Source organism: Prionailurus bengalensis, chromosome C1, assembly GCF_016509475.1.
Source record: "Prionailurus bengalensis isolate Pbe53 chromosome C1, Fcat_Pben_1.1_paternal_pri, whole genome shotgun sequence".
Taxonomy (NCBI): domain Eukaryota; kingdom Metazoa; phylum Chordata; class Mammalia; order Carnivora; family Felidae; genus Prionailurus; species Prionailurus bengalensis.
The window spans coordinates 72,873,800-72,895,030 of NC_057345.1; the positions used below are offsets into that span (position 1 = coordinate 72,873,800).

The 21,231-nt window shown below is 36.8% G+C and overlaps 1 protein-coding gene across 1 annotated transcript in view; it reads right to left on the bottom strand.

The window, feature by feature from the left end:
* COL24A1 (collagen type XXIV alpha 1 chain) overlaps positions 1-21,231 on the bottom strand; it is a 410,068-nt gene that overhangs the window by 333,073 nt on the left and 55,764 nt on the right. Inside the window, exons 7-8 of the mRNA XM_043575479.1 lie at positions 16,479-16,532; positions 11,727-11,780 (exon numbers count right to left, since the gene is read on the bottom strand). Of these exons, the coding sequence (XP_043431414.1) occupies positions 11,727-11,780; positions 16,479-16,532 (108 nt within the window). The remainder of the gene's footprint in view (positions 1-11,726; positions 11,781-16,478; positions 16,533-21,231) is intronic.

Below are 21,231 nucleotides of genomic sequence, written 5' to 3' on the forward strand. Positions count from 1 at the left end.
GAAATTAAATATTTCATAAATCATGGCATTATTAAAGTTACTCATTTACCTACAGCATCTAATATACCCAATCTTTTAGCTCAAGTTTGCTCTGAGTTTACATTTTTTTAAGATAAAGATCAGCCTAATTACAAAATATGAGATATATTGTTCTCAGTCGTCCAAATGTCACCTGAGATTCCACAAATAAAAATATCATCAAAGCTAAGTCACTTTTTTTTGAGAGAGAAAGTTGAGGCAGAAGATGAAGAGAGAGAGAAAGAGAGAAAGAGAGAGAGGGAATACCAAGTAGGTTCCATGCTCAGCACAGAGCCCAATACAGGACTTGATCCCACAACCCTGGGATCATGACCTGAGCTGAACTCAAGAGTCAGAGGATCAACTAACTGAGCCACCCAGGTGCTCCTCTTCACTTTTTATAATAGGACATAAGAAATGTCCTCAGCAGTAACAAGGTGGTGGTGGCTCCCTAAGATGAGACAGCAGCTTTAGGAAGGTGGGAGTTAAGCAGTTCCTGAGGAAGTGTCAGGAAGGTGAGTAACGAGAAGCCAAGGTAAGAGGCACATAGGTAGAGAAACCTCTGCCATAGGCTTATCTCTTTTACCTTTTTAAAAAAAGTATGTGTTGGGGTGCCTGGGTGGCGCAGTTGGTTAAGCATCCGACTTCAGCCAGGTCACGATCTCGCGGTCCGGGAGTTCGAGCCCCGCGTCAGGCTCTGGGCTGATGGCTCAGAGCCTGGAGCCTGTTTCCGATTCTGTGTCTCCCTCTCTCTCTGCCCCTCCCCCGTTCATGCTCTGTCTCTCTCTGTCCCAAAAATAAATAAACGTTGAAAAAAAAATTTTTTTTAAATAAGTAAATAAAAAGTATGTGTTTATTTATTTACTTATTTATTTTTATTTCTCTGAATGCTTGAGTCTAACTACATGCTTCCCTTTCTTTGGCTACCACCTGTTTTTCTGGCCAGAGATTCCTCCCTCCCCTAGCCCATGATGAAAAAAGCATAACCTCTTTAATTTACATTTCCTGAAGCAGTTTATAACAGTGAACTAGGCATGTTAAACATGGTATCTTCTGTATGTACAATTTCCTTTGAAGGGATTGTTTCTCATCCAGAGATTCTAATAAAGGGGCAACAACAGTCATGATCTTTTCTTCATGAACTCACTCCTGCTCATCTCAGCCACAGGAAACAACACTTGATCTAAAGGAGGCCAATACAAAGTCTGGCCAGAGGGCGATGAAGTCACTCGGAATAAAGAGTTTTGCCTAACTAGGAACAAGCTGGGTCAGTCAAATTATTTTTTTAATTAAATGAAACTATTTTTTAAAAAAGGAAAGAAAGAAAAATTCAGGTACTAAGCAGTAGGGGGCTGAAGCGGGAAAGATTCACAAAGGTTAAGGGGAATTGAGATGTCACAAGAAAGCCAAAGTATAAACACAGAATTTAGAATAAGCAGAAACTATGTTAAGAAAGTTGTTCTCAGAGATAACACAAAAGGGCAGATGTGGGAAGAACAGAGAGTAGCAGTACTAGAAAAGTACAGTAAAAGATCCACGGACTAAGGCAGCTACGCCACTCAGAGCTGCTTTGAATCAGTGCTTGTCTCCATAAGACCAAGTTACATTACAGCACCTATTTTTAGATTCCGTGGGTCCCTGCTTCCCTTAATACTACAGAGAGGACTGAAAGAATTTTCTCTTCCTTGAGATAGCCTAACTCTCCACTCTTTGCAACCAGAAGAGCCCGAGTTAAACAAAATGTTCTGGTTGTCTTTTCACTGGTAACAATAATACAGAACAGACCAAGCAGGCTGAGTTCTAGTTCCAGTTTTGCCACTAACTAGCTACAGCATGAGCTTTGAAGTCTATATTTGTAAAAATGATGGCAGTAGGGAAAATTATTTAAAATTTCCTTTTATTGCTAGCATTCTGTGATTACTTGGATCTGTAAGAAAGCCACTGCTTTTTTTTTTTTAATTTAGCTTCATTGAATGAAAAACAAAGGCATATTTATTAGTTAATTTGGCCATCCAGGCATAGGAAGAATTTAAGTAAGACTGATGTATATATCAGAGAAAAAGCAGATTCAACCATAAGATCTAAATCAAAGGTGAAAAGCATAAGAGACTACTAAAAACTGAGAACAAACTGAGGGTTGATGGGGGGTGGGAGGGAGGGGAGGGTGGGTGATGGGTATTGAGGAGGGCACCTGTTGGGGATGAGCACTGGGTGTTGTATGGAAACCAATTTGACAATAAATTTCATATATTGAAAAAAAAATAAAAAAATAAAGCATTATAAAAAAATAAAAAATAATAAATCAAAGGTGAGGACTCTGAGATATGTAAATGGAAAAGAATGGGTCAGGTCGGAGGCTTTTATAGTCTAGTAAAAGATAATTGTAAATCAGATTTGAGTGGAGGAATAAGAGACAGTGTAGAGCTCCTTATAGAGTTTAAACTGAAGTTCCTTATCTATTCTATTCAGTGTGGTATCCCCAGTGCCTAGAATAGTGCCTGGCTCATAGGAAGTGCTCATTAATTACTCAATGAAGGGACTTGGATGGATGGATGAATGAATGAATTGATGGAAAGACGTGAATGGATTTGAGAGTAACCTGAGTACAAATTAGATTCTAAGTATCTAATATGACATCTCAATTCTCTTAATATTAAAACAAATTGTAGAAAGGCCTCCTTCTATTCCCTATATTGGTGACTATATTCCTTTATTATATTCTACTTAAACACTAGTCTGTAAAGTTTTAAAAAGCAAAGGGAATAAATTCCTGGGAAAAAATGCCTACATTCAAATTTTGACATAGCTCCAATCTAGGGACCTAACATTTTATTTAAAAAAATAGCTTGTAGTATACTCTTTTGAAAATATTATTTGAGTCACTGTTTTCTAACTCACATAGGAAGCATAACAAAAAAGTCCAGTAAATAACAACATACAGTTTTTCTTGGATGAATATATTGAAAAAAAAAATGTGAACACAGTCCTTAAGGAATGCCAATAGGAAAATTTACAAACTGTGTTTTAAAATAGATTAAAGACCCATTATAATAAATCATAGAATTGTCTAAATATTTGTTGTGATAGAAAGCTGCCTTACCAAGAATTACAATAACAAATGGGACTTAGGATCTAATTTTAACAGAGACTTTCATGTTAATACTTATTTTAACAAAAATTTGACCCCTAACAAATATGTTGTCAATAGGTAACCACACATGACCAAAGAGAGAGAGGGAGGGAGGGAGGGAGAAAGAGAGAAAGAGAGATAGGGGGAGGGGGAAGATACAATTAAAGAATTAAAATCATAAATATTGAGATGGGAAAGAAAGAAATTTCAAGTAGATACTGAACTTTGCCCAAGTAATTAAAATTTTGGATGCATATATAAAATGTTTATCCATAAGAAAGATGGTGGTACCACTTATATACAGGCCATCCTCACTGGACATATGGTACTACAGGCCCACAAAACTGACCATCCAAGCTGAAACCATGCAAAGCAATATTAATAATGGGAAAAATTACAAATGTTCTGTGACTTTTAAAAATATTTGTCAAAATGTTAAAAATTCTGACAGTTAAAATTGTGTAGGGAAATGAAAAAATGTTCAACTAATATTTGGTGCAACATAATTTAAAAGATTAAAAACATTGAGAACTAAAGTATTTCTTTGAAAAAAATTTATAAAGAGTAGTTTGAATAGTGCTTGCCTTCTTGTATAAATTACCATACTGAGCAAGCATATTTTCTGTGTTTTGGCAAATTATCACACTCTTTTCTAACTCTGGATCAACTTTGAACATTTTATCCTTAGTACTTTCAATGCCATGAAATAGTTCCAAAAGTTCTTCTAATGTGAAGGGTGTTTTGCTGGTGTTACTCTTCTGGGACATCTCTCTCCTATTCATCACAACCCTTTCCTCATTTGTGTCCAAAAGTTAACCTTCCCTGTGTTCCTCTGGCTGCATTATCTAGGGTCTCTCAACTGGGAGCAGGGTCCTAGGGTCAGCTATTTTTTCTATAGTTCCATTTATGTTCAGTTCAAATTTTAAGTCCTGTGTTATCATGATTCCTTTATTTTGTTGTATTTTCATCTTTGCTGGTCAGTTACCTCTTTTGATCATCCATTTGTATAACATATCACATAGGTTTATCACTGAGAGACAAGGAAGCAACATACTACATACTTTGCTGTCTGCATGAACTGAGTAACAGATGCACAGTGAACAATCACCAACTGACTGGATGAAATGATGTGACTGGTCATTGATCTTGATGCATAGCTGTTATTTGCGTAGTTTTTGTAGTTTATGTTGTTTTGTAGACTGAAGAGACTATAGCAGAGTTTGTACTTTATGCAATTAATCGCAGTTAATAACTGTGGTTAATAACTGTGGTAAGCGAAGTTTGAACCATGTTGTTGGGAGACTGGTGTTATTTTCATTAAACATAGTAACTGAAATTTGTGTATATTTGAACCATCCAAAGTGAGGAATGCCTGTATATATATATTAAGAAAAATTCTCAATGACCTTATGCTAAAATCTCCATGTTGTCAACTTTATATATTATCAGTGTTCTCCTTTTAACAGTCTTTTCCCTCACTAGATGGAAAAGACACATATTCACTCAGCTAAGGACTTTTCTCCTATGGCATAAGACCACTTCTGTATTGTCACCTTACCTTTCTATCTGGGGCCTCCTTCTATAGACTTTAGGTTTCAGAAAGGTAGAAGCATTCCTCTCCAGAGCCCACAGAAGTGCCAAAGAAACTGGAGAGTAGATGATTTGCCTTTGGCACTCCCCTTCTTAAAACCCATCAGGTAGTTCTCTATTACATGATAAATTAATAGACGTGAGTGATACGTGATGTAAGTTCCTTTATAAGTTTGCCCCTGAATAGCCCTCAAGCCTTATCTCCTGACACCTCCTGTCTCACCCTTCATAACCCAGGAACAAGGAACTGCTCTTTGCCTGCGAGCCTCTGTTTCTGCCATCTCCTCTGTGTAGCTAGCGTACATGTCCACTAACTACCATATCCTCAGCATAACTAGGCTGCTCATCCTCAAGATGCAGGTCAGATGTTGCCTCCTTTCCCGTTCCCTAAACACTCTCCCACTGCCCTCAACTACATCCTACAATAACCTTTTCATATCTTCATTATTGCCCTTGTCATAGCATAATACACTTTTGTAATTTACTTTAGTGTGTTTCCTTTCTTTAGACCATAAGCTACTGGAAGACAGGGACTATACCTTATTTACATAATACTGGTTTTCTGAATGAACTGCAGGGCAAAAGGATGTGACTAAAACAAATGTAGCATTTGAGAGAGTTACTGACAGATTTTATCTCTGGAAGGAAGCTGCTCTTTTGTTTGAAGCAACCTCCCTGGATCTTTTGCTTCTGTCTAGTCTCAGGAAGTTAAGGCGAAGGTGGGATGACCATGCATATAATCGTGTGAAAGGCAACACCACTGAGAGATCAGTAAACAGGTTAACTAGTTCTACTCAGCCTACCTAAAATGGGATGAAATCCTGATAAGAGGCCCCAGGGAAAATAAGACAGGAAGAGACACTGATTTGGGAAGCAGAGAAGCAGAGAAGAGAAGAAAGATGACCACTAGGACTGGGTGAAAGGGCACAATCAATGAAGCGTAAGAGCAGCAACCTTCAGTCACTCACTAATAATACGTGCTGGACACTAGGCTGAGATACTACATAAGGACTCCTAAGTCACTCATATGTTTCCCTTTAGCCACTGCTACTTCAGTGTTGTTTGAAGGAAGTAGTAAATTTCATTTTTCTGTAATGTAAGAGCATTGGTTTACAGATTAGGTAGTTGCAAGTTTCTAATGAAACTTGTCAATCACTACAGGAGTCATAGTGACAATGCCTTGAGGGATACAAACAACGGCCTGTATTCATGTTTTGGCCAAAATAACCAGAGAAAAGCATGGCAAAATTGAGAAACAGTGATAATATGACCATAAAAAATGATGAAAATCAATAGCTATGAGAATGGCAGCACTTCTTGGGGCAAGGCAATAAATAAGAATAAGAAGAGAATAAGAAGTTTAATTTTTTTTTTAAAAACAAATAAATTGAAGGAGGGTCCCAGATAACTGGAGAGCTTGAGGGGACTCACATTACAGGATTAAACACCACACAAACCTCTCTATTCTACCCGCTTCCCCTTCTTCTTGGAACACACCTCCCTCACGCACACAACACACTTGTGCCAACCTTTGTCCCAACCTCCTCACAATACTGACCCACTAACCTCCTTTAATCAGTACCCGGTTTCTACTGTGGCCCCGTCAACCCTAGTAATAGTCCTTCTCAACTAGTTCTCAGAGAAAAAGAATATGATAAACTAATTTTCAGAATGGTGTTATATGACAGATAACAGCTTTTTCTGAGAACACAGATTTTTTTTTTTTAATTTCTGGAAACCGAAATACTTTTAGCCAAATGAACTCATCCTTAATGTTAAAACGTCAATCACAAGAGCCAGACTGAGGAAAATATCTTTGGACACAGGGAAGTTTCCAAGTCCCGCAAATTACACCACTCTGGTAACCACTGGCTTGCCTGTGGGGGAGTTCAGTACTGCACTGCCTTGGTCCCAGTGTCCCCTACCATTAGTGGGAACGGAGGATTGCAGAGAAAGGAGATGGCAAGAGTGGAGACAGCACAGACCCTATGCACAGCCTTTGTATTAGACGTCCAGTACAATACTTGGACTGGGAACCAACCCAAAGCACAATGTAGCTTTGCTGAGTTTTACAAGGATAGTGGGCAAGGGAGAAAATAATCTATAGAGTCAACTGTGGAGCAGCAGAACTCTCCTTATTTCTCTCTCCAGGCACAGATTTTTTATGCCAATCCTGATTTTTTATTGTCATTCTCATGGACATTCAGCATTATTGTAGCTCCTTAGTACTGTCCTTGCTTTAAATAGATTATGAAAAGCTGTCTAGTTTTTGAGTGACTAATAAATCCACAATGCATTCCACTTGATGCTTCACTTCTTTTTTCCTTTCCAACTTTATAAAGATATTTACTGTTCCTCATATGTAATGGAAAACTTTTTAAGTAATTGAAATAATTCCATCAAAACACAATTAAGAATTTGCACTGATTTACAATTATCACTAAAAAACCATAGTAATTAGTATTTTTGATATTCAGAAAAATACTGCCAAACACTGTTCATAAAAATCTGTATTAAAATGTGTGCTCATATTTCACCATTGCTGTGAGCTATATGCCTTTATGCTAAGATGTGCTTAACTGCTCCCATCTGGTTCATCCTCTTGATCCTACAAAAAGTGTTCCAATTGAAATCACTGTCAATGTTCTTACAATTTTAAATAGCAGACTTCCAACATTAATATAGCAACTGATTGCTATATTAAAAAACAATTTTAAATCCATCTGGAGTCCAAGCTCAGAATTATGACTCTTGTCTTCCATCCAACACAGCATACACTCTGGATCCAACTTATCTGCCTTTTGGCACAAATTTAGACACTGAATGGGAAGTAAAAACATACTTTAGTTCCTAGGAAAATAAAAATTACATGAAGGTGGCTAAGTTGAGGCCATGTAACCAGTCAATTTGGGGAAACACATTGCTTGTTAAGATGTTGATACCGGTTAAAAAAAAAAATTGGGAGGAGAGAGATAAAAAATGAAAAAGAAAGAAGCAAACTAAAAAATCTACTGAAAGGTGGAAAAAGACAGCAATGCTGCTAATTTATTCACTTTGTTATTTCTCTCAATATTACTTATGTTCAGAATGTTTTTAATAGCAACCTTCTGTTTATTAATCTCAACAGTTTTCATGAGCTGTTGAGTGTTCTCAACACAACTTTCTTGCAGCCATTTTCAAAATTACTTGAGTACGACTTATATTAGAAGAATTTTAATATTTCCAGATACTTTCAGAGAAAAGGAATAATGAAGTCATTATTATCTGTCATCCAAAACTATATCTGTTCCCTTGGCTTTCATGAAAAGCAAAATTTTACTTCCTCTTGTACACATGCCAGGGACAGTCAGCAGTACTGAAATACACATCCTACAAATACTGATTTAACAAACGAATTAATTAATGGAAAAGCAGTATTTGAAGCTATTAAGAGCAGTCATGTGTCAAACAGGCCTGGATTTGAGTCCTAACTCAGCCAATTAATAGTAGTGTGGTCTTGGGTAAGTGATTTAACCCTTTTATACTTCAATTAACTTATTTATGACATAGTGAACATACTGTCTGGCTTAATGAGTTGTTTTTGTTTGTTGGTTTGTTTACTTTGGAGAGAGAGCTCAGGAGAGGGGCAGAGGGAGAAAGAGAGAGAATCTTAAGCAGGCTTCATGCTCAGTGCAGAGACTGACGTGGGGCTCCATCTCATGACCATGAGATCATAACCTGAGCCAAAATCACAAGTCAGATGCTTAACCAACTGGCCACACAGGCACCCCTCAATGAGTTGTTTTTAAAATGAAAAGAAATAGGTCTCAGCAGAGTGACTGGGATATGGCACATAATATATCAGTAGTAATAGTTATAATGATACTTTATAAAATAGTTTAAAGATAAAAGGATGTAATAAACTTTATATTAAACAAAACGCAAATACTTTGCTCATCTCTCATGATATGCAAAGAATAGTTAAAAGCACAGTTGATCCTGTAGCAGTAAGTTTTATTTCTCCATCCTGCCATAATTCTGAGTGACCATGAACAATTCCCTTAACCTCTCTGGGCTTACCTTAGATTTCTCACTTACAAAGTGAATAATTTAAGTTCTTACCTGGACCTTAAGAATTCATGTAGCACTAACATCATGGGTAGAATTGCAAGGATGAAAGAAACAGGAGTCCCAGGTTAGAGCTAACATGAGCTACTTTTCTAGGTTGTCCTAGCATGGATCCAGTTTGCAAGAAAGTAACCTAGAGTGACCTAGGTGGTTCAAAACATGAACCAAAACTAGTAAGTTCCATAAAAGCAGCTCATAATTAACTGAGCATTTTATCCACTAATTGGTCTTGCCCTTCTCCCTTCTATACAGGCCACAAGAACAGTCTATCAAGCTCATTTTGAATATACTTCTACTGTATATTCATATTAAAACAAGACATGCACATAGTGTGATAGAAACTTGTCCCAAGTCTGATATGTGAAGAATCAATTTAGGTTTAGATTGAATCCTTATGTCCTTTCCCTAGCAATACTTGTTTGTTTGTTTTTTTAATTTGTATATAGTTTCTATTAATAGCCACACTCAAAAATTCTCAGAAAAACTACAAAATCATCTCAAATGTCTTAACACTTTTCTAAACTACTGTCAAATCATAGTGAACCATGAATATTTCATTTTTCAGAAATAAATTTATTTTTTTTAATGTTTGTTTATTTTTGAGAGAGAGAGACAGAGATACAGAGCGTGGGCAGGGGAGGGGCAGAGAGAGATGGAGACACAGAATCGGAAGCTGGCTCCAGCCTCCCACCTGTCAGCACAAAGCCTGACGTGGGGTTCGAACTCACGAACCCATGAGATCATGACATGAGCCATACTCAGATGCTTCACTAACTGAGCCACCCAGCACCACTGTTTCTAATATTTTCAACAAAACTTTCTCTAGAGAAAATTCAGCTACCGCAGCTATCTGACCACTGGCTTCTATATGATCAGCTTTAACCAAAAAAAGGCAGATTTTAAAAGTTTAAAAAATCATATAAGAGGAAAGGAACTCTCTGAAAGATAATCTGTAGCCCAGTTTGTTTAAAATAATGCTGTATTTCACTTTACTAGACCTATACAGATCAAAAAGAATATATTAATCTTAAGATTTTAAAATGCTGGTAAGCCAAGACATATATAATATATGCACAGGTCTTTGAAAGCCATATCTTCTGCTTTAAGTAAGCACAATTCCAAAGTTAAAATGATAATGTGGTATAATGGTTACAATCAACTTTTTAAAATTTGTCTCTATAGATATTTCTATGCATAGTCCTCTACACAATAACCACTCCAATATTACTTAGAGTTCCCTTTCCTGAACTGCTAATTAATTTCCCAAACCACAGGCATCATTTAACTTCAGAAAGTAATGATTCGGTTTTTCGTCATATGTAGTATCATTCTTTAGGGTGAAATATTGTATATTTAATATCAGATAAAATAATTAAAATAATTTCCATATTATGAGATCTTTGATGCTATTCATCAGTACAGCTTCTTCAGAGGTATATTTAGTGGTTAGAGGTACACTGAGTGGCATTAATTGAACAGGTTTGTGACTATATATCAAGACCAATTCTGTTAGAAATGATCACTCTCCAGTCTCTGTCTCCATGGGAGCAACTACAATCAAAGAAGTGATCAGATTCTAAGTACTGTTTCAGAGGAAAATTAGTTTGAAGGCCATAAAAATAATGGTAGTGTGGGCATGGGAAGGAAAATACTCCATGAGATCAAAATCTTTTTCATCATTTTAAAATTCAGCTTTTTAGCAGGAGTTACAAGGGAAAGCAAACAAGGTTATATTTACGAAACCAGATAAACAGCTGATGGTTAATATTTGTTAGGGCTTGCAATTTGTCTGACACTCTATTGCACGGATTATCTCACTTCTTGTTCCCAATGACTACCTATAAAGTGGGTAGTATTATCCTCACATTTTACAAATGAGGGAACTGAAACATAGAGAGGTTAAATACTCTACCCAAAGTCATTGGGACCTAGAATATGGCAGATGGGATTTGAATCAAGTAACCAGAGCCTGAATACCACTTCCAACCAAAATGTCCCAAGAGAAAGGGTATAAGACATACAGAGACATCGACACAGCTCATTATTATATGTATTTAGATATCCATATCAAGTCAAATACTGCTCTTCAATATTTTGGGGCCTTTAATACTTAGATATTTTGTATCTTCCTTTTCCCTGTAGAAAGTCAACAACTCAGTGTTTGGGTGAAAAAGAAAAATAAGCTGAACGTATAGAGGAGCAGGTGTATTAGATTCAGCTGGATTAGATACAGCTAGCAGCTGTATTAGATTCCTTTTCAACTCAGAAAAATATGTGTTGCCAAATACATATCGCTATTGTTTTTTACCTGCTATTCCCAATCCTCACTTCTGCCCTACTCTTCAGGCCTCATATGTATGTGTGTGTGTGTGTGTGTGTGTGTGTGTGTGTGTGTGTGTATACATGTGTGTATATGTGTGTGTGTGTGTGTGTATATATATGTATATATCATGGCAGTGATTAATATTTCTTAATACAATGAGAACCCTTTAAAAAAAGTCAAAAGTATTACCTATAACCAAGTATACCTCACTTTGAACAAAGAAAAGTTAAAAAATGATTTCAAACTTTCGGAAGTAGGTTATTGCCGTTTTATAAAAAAGAAGAAGAAAAGAAAAGCTTCAACATTCTGTCGGTGACTTTGACTTATCCCTGCATGTGAATTTTGTTCCCTTCATTAACTGAAGGGTTTTAGTTTCCATAGGGCATTGCCTTTTGTGGGCAACACTCTCCTGGATTAGGAGAGCATCCTAATTCTTTTTGCTGAGAAAAGGAATTTAAAACATTGACTTTGGGCTCCACTTCAAAATGAGATTTTAAGACTTGAAGAGCTCCCAGACCCAGATGACAAGGATTATGTCAAAGTAAAACTACATCTTACCTTATCACCTTGCATACCAGGGGGGCCCATTAATCCAGAAAGGCCTTGACTGCCCTAAGAACAAAACACAAATAGAGGTTTAATGTTATGAATGGGAATTGAAAATTAGAATTCCCTTGCTGCGGGATTTCATCTGCATCATCAAAATCTTATTGCATTCATTCCTGATCTTTGCAAGTAGGCTTAAGTTCAGGGCCTTTTTGAGACTTTTTCTGAGGCTCCCCACATTTCTCTCTTCCCATGCTGAATACCTGCACCTTACTTCCTACTCCATGCCTCTGCCCCCTTTTTTTCTGATATTCTTTTCTCTAGGAATGCCCTCACTCCCTAAATTCCTGTCATTCCAAGATTTACTGTGTTTTAAAAATCTAAAGTCTACTAAAAAAAATCTATAAGTGGGGCAACTGAGTGGCTCAGTTGGTTAAGCTACAGACACCTGCTCAGGTCATGATCTCAGGGTTTGTGAGTTCGAGCCCCGCATCAGGCTCTCTGCTGTTGGTGCAGCACCTACTTCAGATCCTCTGTTCACCTCTCTCTCTGCCCTTCTTCCCCTTTGCTCCCTCTCTCTCAAAAATGAATAAACATGAAAAAATAGTTCTATGAGCATGCTGTGTGGCAGCTGTGGAGGGCTCAGGCTGGCATCTGGTGGGATTCCCACGAGGAGCCTCCAGGCAGGGCTGTGGCGAGCAGGGCTGGGCTCACATGGCACAGCAGAGAAAGGGACACTTTTGCTTCCGGGGCTGTGCTGGTGTTGCCTGCTGTACCACTGGGAAGTAACTGCTGAGAAAATTTATTGGGAGGATGTGTGTTTGGCTCCCGCAGATGGGACTTCACCTATTAGGGCCGTCCATTCTCCTGATCCCCCAACTTTGATGAGGGCCTGCAAGCCCATCTTGGGGTGGGAGGGAGAAAGTATACTGATGTGAGGGGGAAGGAGTGTCTGGTGGGCAGAAGTGACAGTGAGAGACAAAGAGGAAGCTGTGTGAATGGGGTTGGAAAAAACATGTCAGAAAGGAATGAGGAAGGGGCACCGGGGTGGCTCAGTTGGCTAAGTGACCACCTCTCAATTTCCGCTCAGGTCATGATCTCACAGTAGTGGGACTGAGCCTCTCTCCCCTCCAGTTGAGCCCTGTGCTGGCGGGTGCAGGGATGAGTGTGGAGACTGCTGGGGATTCTCTGTCTCTCCCTCTCTACCCTTCCTCTGCTCATGCATGCATGTGTGCTCTCTCTTTCAAAATAAATAAACTTAGGGGCGCCTGGGTGGCGCAGTCGGTTAAGCGTCCGACTTCAGCCAGGTCACGATCTCGCGGTCCATGAGTTCGAGCCCTGCGTCAGGCTCTGGGCTGATGGCTCAGAGCCTGGAGCCTGTTTCTGATTCTGTGTCTCCCTCTCTCTCTGCCCTCCCCCGTTCATGCTCTGTCTCTCTCTGTCCCCAAAATAAATAAACGTTGAAAAAAAAATTCAAAATAAATAAACTTAAAAAAAAAAAAGAAAAGAAAAAGGAATGGTAACAATCTTGAGACACTTTGCTCCAAATGCAGTTTTACTTTCCTTCCTCTCTTTCTTTCTGCTGCAGCAAATATATTATGCACGAAAAAACAATGTTGTGAAAGAAAAAAGAGTACTTAAGTAATAATCCTAAGTAAACTAAGTGACTGTGTTCTGTTTAATATTTAGTGCACTATGTACTTTAATGTGTCATCAAGTTAAACAATCAGAAGAGGAAAGAATGTTTCTAATGATTACCAATTGAATACCTTTCCATTTGTACTAATTTCATTTTAATACCTCTTCTTGACATTTTATTAAGATGGCTTCCATTTGTGATGGGGTGAAAGTTTATACAGGTAACATATATATATATATATATATATATATATATATACACACACACACACACACACACACACACACACACACGTATATATATACACACACATATATATGTTTTACAATTAATAGAGGGAGAAGAAAGCTGCACTAGGAAACAGGTTATTGGAGGCTTGTCTCCTTCTACTAGCTCTAATCGTGGGTGGATCACTTTACTTCTTTTAAAAGTTCCTCCATCTGGGGCACCTGGGTGGCTCAGTCAGTTGAGCGTCCAACTTCAGTTCAGGTCATGATCTCACAGCTTGTGAGTTCGAGCCCCTCATGGGGCTCTGTGCAGACAGCTCGGAGCCTGGAGCATGCTTCGGGTTCTGTGTTTCCCTCTCTCTCTGCCCCTAACCCACTCGCATTCTGTCTCTGTATCTCTCAAAAATAAATAAACATTAAAAAACATTAACAAAAAGATAAAAGTTCCTCCATCTGAAAAATGAGAATCTCTCACTTGCCTTATGGAAAAGGAAAATTACCACTCCTTAAAAGTTAAGGTCCCAAAAGGGCTTAAACACTTCAATTAAATGCTCTATGAGAGATGTTCTTTAGTGAATGTTCTATGCTGAAAGACCAGCCCCTGCATTTCTTTTGTCGTTATGTCGCTGACCATATATTTATTATAAAAATGGCTAAGTGATTAAAACCAAAACACTATTGTTACCCACCCCCTCAACTCTCACCGTTAATGTTTATATATGTATTCATAATATATGTATATAACTAATATCCTGCCTCCTCAGTATATGTGAACCCAATTTAATATAAATATAATGTTTAATAAATGTTTTTAAATTTTGCCATTTTAGAAATACATCTTTCAATTTTAAAAGGTGTATTTCACTTAAAGCTCAATGGCAACATATCATTAAATCCTGTATCTTACTACATTTCTCCCATCTAGCAATAACCACAATTAGTAAATGAGTAATTCAAAAAGTGAAAAAAAACTGACATACTTCTTAGCCTCAATGCTAATGCTGAATCATCCTATATTTCATACAGAAACTGTATACATACTGAACCACCCTATATTTTGGACAGGGAATCCATGAGTAAAGATAAAACCAAGCATTTGATATAAATGGGAATGCTTGGGGCGCCTGGGTGGCACAGTCGGTTGGTTAAGCGTCCGACTTCAGCCAGGTCACGATCTCGCCGTCCGTGGTTCGAGCCCCGAGTCGGGCTCTGGGCTGATGGCTCAGAGCCTGGAGCCTGTTTCCGATTCTGTGTCTTCCTCTCTCTCTGCCCCTCCCCCGTTCATGCTCTGTCTCTCTCTGTCCCAAAAACAAATAAACGTTGAAAAAAAAATTTTAATGGGAATGCTTAATTTGGGGAGGGTTATTTAAAGCAGACATCATAATGGAATGGAACTCTAATTTCTAAATTTTAAGTAAGAAATCAAATGTCCTATATTTAGATATTTTAAAAGATGGCATTTTGTTTCTCAGACTGCAGGATATTCTTCCTTGCAATAAGTAAGGGACCAATGAAAATATGTTTCTAATAATAAATTTCAATTCTTTTTCTAAAATATTTATATTCAGAGAACTCAGTTCCATCACAGGAATACAATTCTCAAAATTCTAGATTAAATTTTTTTTTTTTGAGGATTTACTTGTCAGTATAACATCTGCAAAGTTCATTAAAATGGTATGGGTTTTTTTTTTTTTAAGTTTACAAAGTTATCTGTAAGCCAGTTAAAAGATCAGATTTCAACACAGGAACCATCAAAATTATTCAGGGATTTTAAAAGTTTGTGAATGTACACCACACAAACAAAAACATCCCATAATTGTATCACATTCATCAAGTGCTTGTCTAAACAAAGCTTCCCAGATGTATTCCTAAGGCTCCATTTGTATTCATCCTCACTGGAAAACAGTACCTTTCTCCTAATAAAGATTTTGTTGCTATCTTTACTTTAAAATACTAATTTATTTTTACTTCAATGTATATGTGTTTGACAGCATTATGACAAAATGAAATGCATATTAGATTACAAGTCAGACAAATATATCATTAACTCCGCCACTTACTATTCATGACGCATTTAAATTCAATGAATTCTGTTTTCCTTTTTTTTTTAAGTTTATTTACTTATCCGAAAAGAGAGAGAGAGAGAGAGAGAGAGAGAGAGAGAGAGAAAATGAGCAGGGGAAGGGCAGAGCGAAAGGGAGAGAGAGAGAATCCCAAGCAGGCTCTGCACTGTGCTGGTTACTGCGGAGGCTGATGTGAGGCTTGAACTCAGGAACCGTGAGAACATGACCTGAGCCAAAACCAAGAGTCAGACACTTAACTGACAGCCACTCAGGCTTTCCATGAATTCTGTATTCTGGAAAACAAGATAATGATGACTGCCTCTCTTGCAGTTACTGTGGTACTTAAAAATGGTAAAGTACATGGAACTATTCTCAAAAAGGTGCAAAATAGCATTGTAATTTATGTATTATTGTGTGTATGCCTTTTAACAGCAAGTTTTTGAGATTAGAGCCATATCTTGCTCTAATTTTTCACCCCACCTTACCCTAATTGGAAGGTAGCAAAATGGTAATCACAGTAGACACTCAATAAAATTAATGTTAGGATTTCAACTGATAAATTAATCTGATATAATATATTTTTTAAATATTTCTTCCTTCATTAAAATCTGCTAGTTTTCTCTCTTCTCTGTCTAATATCAAGTAAAATCTACATTTTTGGGAATGCGTGCATGGCTCGGTCTGTTAAGGGGATTCTCTCTCCTTCTCTCTCTGTCCTCCCCACCCCTCAAAATAAATAAATAAACATTAAAAAATGTTTAAGAAAGATAAAAATGATTTTTTTTTAATGCCTGAAATATATCTCCATGATTTTAGTCCATGGGCAACTAATTACCTTTTTTCCAGGAACAGCTTGACCAGGGGAAAGTCCTGGATCTCCTTTGGGGCCCTAGATAAAACAATTATAAAACACTTGGTGAAGCATAAATTATGTATAGCATATCACACTTCTTCAGCTGTATGTTTCATCAGATGTTATATATATGATATTAAATAAAATTACTTTAAATTGAGGTGGGCATGGATTATTTACTTTTTTAATGTATATTTTTATGAGCCTCATTTTTAAGTGCTGAGATTGTCAGACATAGATGATTTTTAAATGTTTTTTTTTCAACGTTTATTTATTTTTGGGACCGAGAGAGACAGAGCATGAACGGGGGAGGGGCAGAGAGAGAGGGAGACACAGAATCGGAAACAGGCTCCAGGCTCCGAGCCATCAGCCCAGAGCCCGACGCGGGGCTCGAACTCACGGATCGCGAGATCGTGACCTGGCTGAAGTCGGACGCTTAACCGACTGCGCCACCCAGGCGCCCCGATAGATGATTTTTAAAAGCTAGTAAAGTTATACTAGCATTGAAAGACCTTTCTTTAAGGGACCCACAGACAGGCTTTATTAACTTATCCACTTTTGTGACACATTCAGTTATAATTCCTATGTTAGCATTGGAAAACTGGTTCCTTTTAGTAAAAGAAATCTGCTTATAATTCTTATAATTTTAAGGTATCATACCAAGTTTAAACACTTTCCAAAATTTTTCAGTGTACATACATTACTTATGTAGTAAAGAAAAAAAAACCAAAAATATAGCTCTAATTCCCCACATAGATATAAAAATAAATTCTTTTCATACTCTGGGAATCATGTTTTACATTTCAAGAGAAATATGACATTAGGTCTCAGCCAAATTTTTTTGCACAATATTAAAGTAACCTTTCTTATTATGCATACTGGCAAAGTATCTCTTTTTCTACCCATCTCATGAAATGAAGAGCCACAATTGAGACTTTATAATTCCAATTCTGATTTCATGACCATTCTCAACTAGTAATTATTTCCATTCCTAAAGAGTTCTAAATGCTATTTTCACTCTATGAGAAATAGTCATGTTTTCTCTCACATAATCACATTTCTTTCACATACCTTTCAAATACTACTCAAACTGATGGAAGAAGGAAGACCAAAAGAAAAGTCCTTCATGTTCCCCAGTAAGTCTTTTCATTTTACAAATTAGAAATAAATCTTCACTGGCAAAAAGGTCTATGTTCTAGAGTCAAAGAAAAATTTTAAGGAAAGGTGGTTTTCCAGGTTCACCTCTTCCCTTTCACAGCTATCACCACTTCTATCACTAAGACTACAATTTATGTATGCATGTATGTATGTATGTATGTATGTATGTATGTATTATTTATAAGTTTACCTATTTATTTTGAAGGAGGGAGAGCTTAGGAGCAGGGGAGGGACAGAGAGAGAGAGAGCCAAGCAGGCTCTGTGTTGTCAGAATGGAGCCCAATGTGGGGCTTGATCTCACGAATGAAAGATCATGACCTGAGCTGAAATCAAGAGTCAGACCCTTAACCAACTGAGCCACCTAAGTGCTCCAAGCTACAATGTTAGACCACTGATTATAAAATTATGGGATGCAAGAAACAGCCTTAGTAATATGATATCTCAAAATTTAAGAACTCAATCCATTGACAACAACAACAACAAAGGTGACATAGAATTTACAAGAGATATTAGAGCTTATCTACTAAAACACATTTTATAGATAAAGAAACAATGAGGGTCCAGAAAGGTTAAATGAATTGATTAAAATTGCTTAGAAAAGTACTGGCAAACCAGGTCAATATTTTTTTCTCATATCACATTATCTAGTAAATAAAAATCTTGTTTTAATAAATTGTTGTCTTTTATTAAAAAACCTAGCCAACGGATTTGAGGCAATATTTACAAAGAATTTTAAAAGAAGTTAAGAAATGATGGCCCTTGAGAATTTTAAATATAATGAAGTTCTTTGTGGCTAATGTTTTTACTTATAAATATCACATTAAAAATTCTTATTTTTAGGTTCTGTCTGAATTTAATATTATCTATCTGCTTTCTTAGTACTGTCAACTAATTTAACATTTCATCCTCATTAAAAAAGAAATATCTAAGAAATGGGATAAAAGTAATCAACTAATCAATAAAAATCATATTTAAAGATAGAGCTTTCTCTTACTCATAAGCTTTATTATCTGGGCAACATATCTTTAAAGAAATATACGCCAAATCTCTTTTATTTTCCCACAAATGTGCTTGAGTTAATTGATCAACTTATTCTACAACCATAATTCCAAGTCAACATGAAGGAAATGCTCTTAACCTGGCCAGTTGTGGGTTGATCCTCCCTAGTATAAAATGAATGAGTAGAGATTATCGAACATGCCAACTTTACCTAAAATGTCAAAGAAGTAGGGTATATTTCTCTGTATTGAAGAATACTCCAAAATCTCTTACTTTCTCCCTCATTTTATATTAATTTCATGACTCCCAACATGCTTTTAGTCATACTTGATGGCTTTTCAAATCCTCTTTGTTATTAAAAATGTTTATAAATTAATCATAATTGACTTCGACTTTCAATGTTGACTTGCACTTACTCTTACGTGACTTTTGTTAAAGGAGCTCTGTGTCCTTTTGAGTGTAAGAGGAAAAGGAAGTTGACTATCCTTTATTAATTTATTACTCAAAGAATTCTCAAAGTCCCACCTATTCCACTGTTCTGCTGTGCAGTCTAAAATCCTCATTAGCAGAGCAGCTCTTTTAGACTATTATTGGATCTCCAGAGGGACCTCTTTCTAGGGAGGGACACTCCCCAATTACTAGATCCATTAACATGTTAGATTAGATTTACGGTATTAGTCCATTCAATATAATGGAAAGAGCATTGGGCTTTGGAGTGAAAAGACTGAACAAATCATTTAATCTCTCTGAACTTGAGATTCCTCCACTGTAAAATGGGAGTAGCAATAATAATAAAACCTACCTAGATTAGCTTATAAAATATAGGGTCATATAGGGTCAAATTCTCTATAGAGTATAAAAATGTAAGTATTAAAAATAACAAGATTAAAGACAATAATTGAAATCAATTTTACAATTATTGCTAACTTAAAAAGCAGAGAACACAATCCTTGAATGAATCATTGATGGAGCAGCAGAATTTAAATGAAAAGAATTTGGAATTAAAAATTCAAATCTGGATGAGCTAAATTGAGAGAGTCCCATAAAAGAAATACTAAGTAAAATCATCTTGAGGTAACATCACTTGAATATTCTTCACTGTAACATTACTAATAACCATACAAGATCCATAATCTGAATTTTAAGCATTGCATTCTCTAACCAACACTTCCTATCTTTTTAGCTCACTCTCTAAGTCTCTACAACTTTAACAACTATTTGACCTACTGGAACTGCTAATATGTGATCCCACATTTTCATTGTGGTGAAAATTTATCCCCCATGTGGCCTCACTTTCAATCCTTAAGCAGCTTAAATACCAAGGTCTGACATACATAAATGACAACAAGCTTACCTGGAAATTCTTTTTTGTAACGTTTATTTTAAATATTTTAATTAATGTTTATTTTTGAGAGGGAGGGGAAGGGCAGAGAGAGAGGGAGATAGAGGATCAGAAGCAGACTCTGTGCTGTGAGCTTGAATTCACAAACTGAACTCACCAACCATGAGACCATAAGCAGAGCTGAAGTCAAATGCCTAACTGACTGAGCCACCTAGGTGCTTGCAATTCTTAAATCTAAACTCACCATCTACTCTGTCCCATGCCCTAGCAGTTGAATGTGATTAAAAGGAAACAATCATGCTGACAAATTTTATTTTAAATTCATGACTTTTTACATTAATTTGTTTTGTTTTTTGGTGTGTCTAATAAATTACCTTAGTCAATTCACTTTTCCCATTTTCATAGATAATTTTGTTTCATAACCTCTCTCTTCACTCTGAGTGGGTGATCTTGCTTTCAACATTCACAACCTGTCACAAACAAACCCACTACCTCACCTAAATCTGTTCCAAAATACTCTGCCTTTATAACCAAACCCACCATTCTCTCTCATCAGTACATCATTGATACTTTCCTCCTGCATTATTGTAATTTTTACTTTTTTTCTGGGACAATTGACATCACCAAGTAAACACACTGTAATTTCTCCCATTTTAAAAATAACTTTCCTTGCACCCGCATCTCCCTTCTCTGCTCCATTACACTACTCGCTGTTTGAGAAAAACTCTTAGAAACTTGTCTCTGTTCATGAAGAGACTTCATTCTCTCCTGGACTTAATCCATTCAGGCCGCTGTCCCTACCCTACCACATTGGTCATTCTTTCCCAGTCTCCTTTGCTAGTCCCTCTTCTTCTTCCTAATATACTAAACTCTGGGGTACCCTAAGACTTGGTCCTTGGACACTTCTGTCTATATTAATCTATACATATAAGTATACATATATGTATAAAACTATTTGAATGCACAGAAGAGCAATAAAAACCCAGGGCACACTGGAGGAGATTCAACTCTAAAAAGAAGAACCACAACTGGTACAGTACACATTTATACAGCTTTTCTTCTAAAGACCCTCCCCAGTCTTCATGGAATGGCTAGAAGTCAAGCATAAAACCATAGACATTTTAGCTAATGGTGTCAGAGGACAGAATGTGAGACTACCTGAATAACTGTAAATTGAGGGAGAAAAATCCTAGGAAGAAAGTAAGAAGACAGCTTCCCCCCAGATCTGGATAAAGA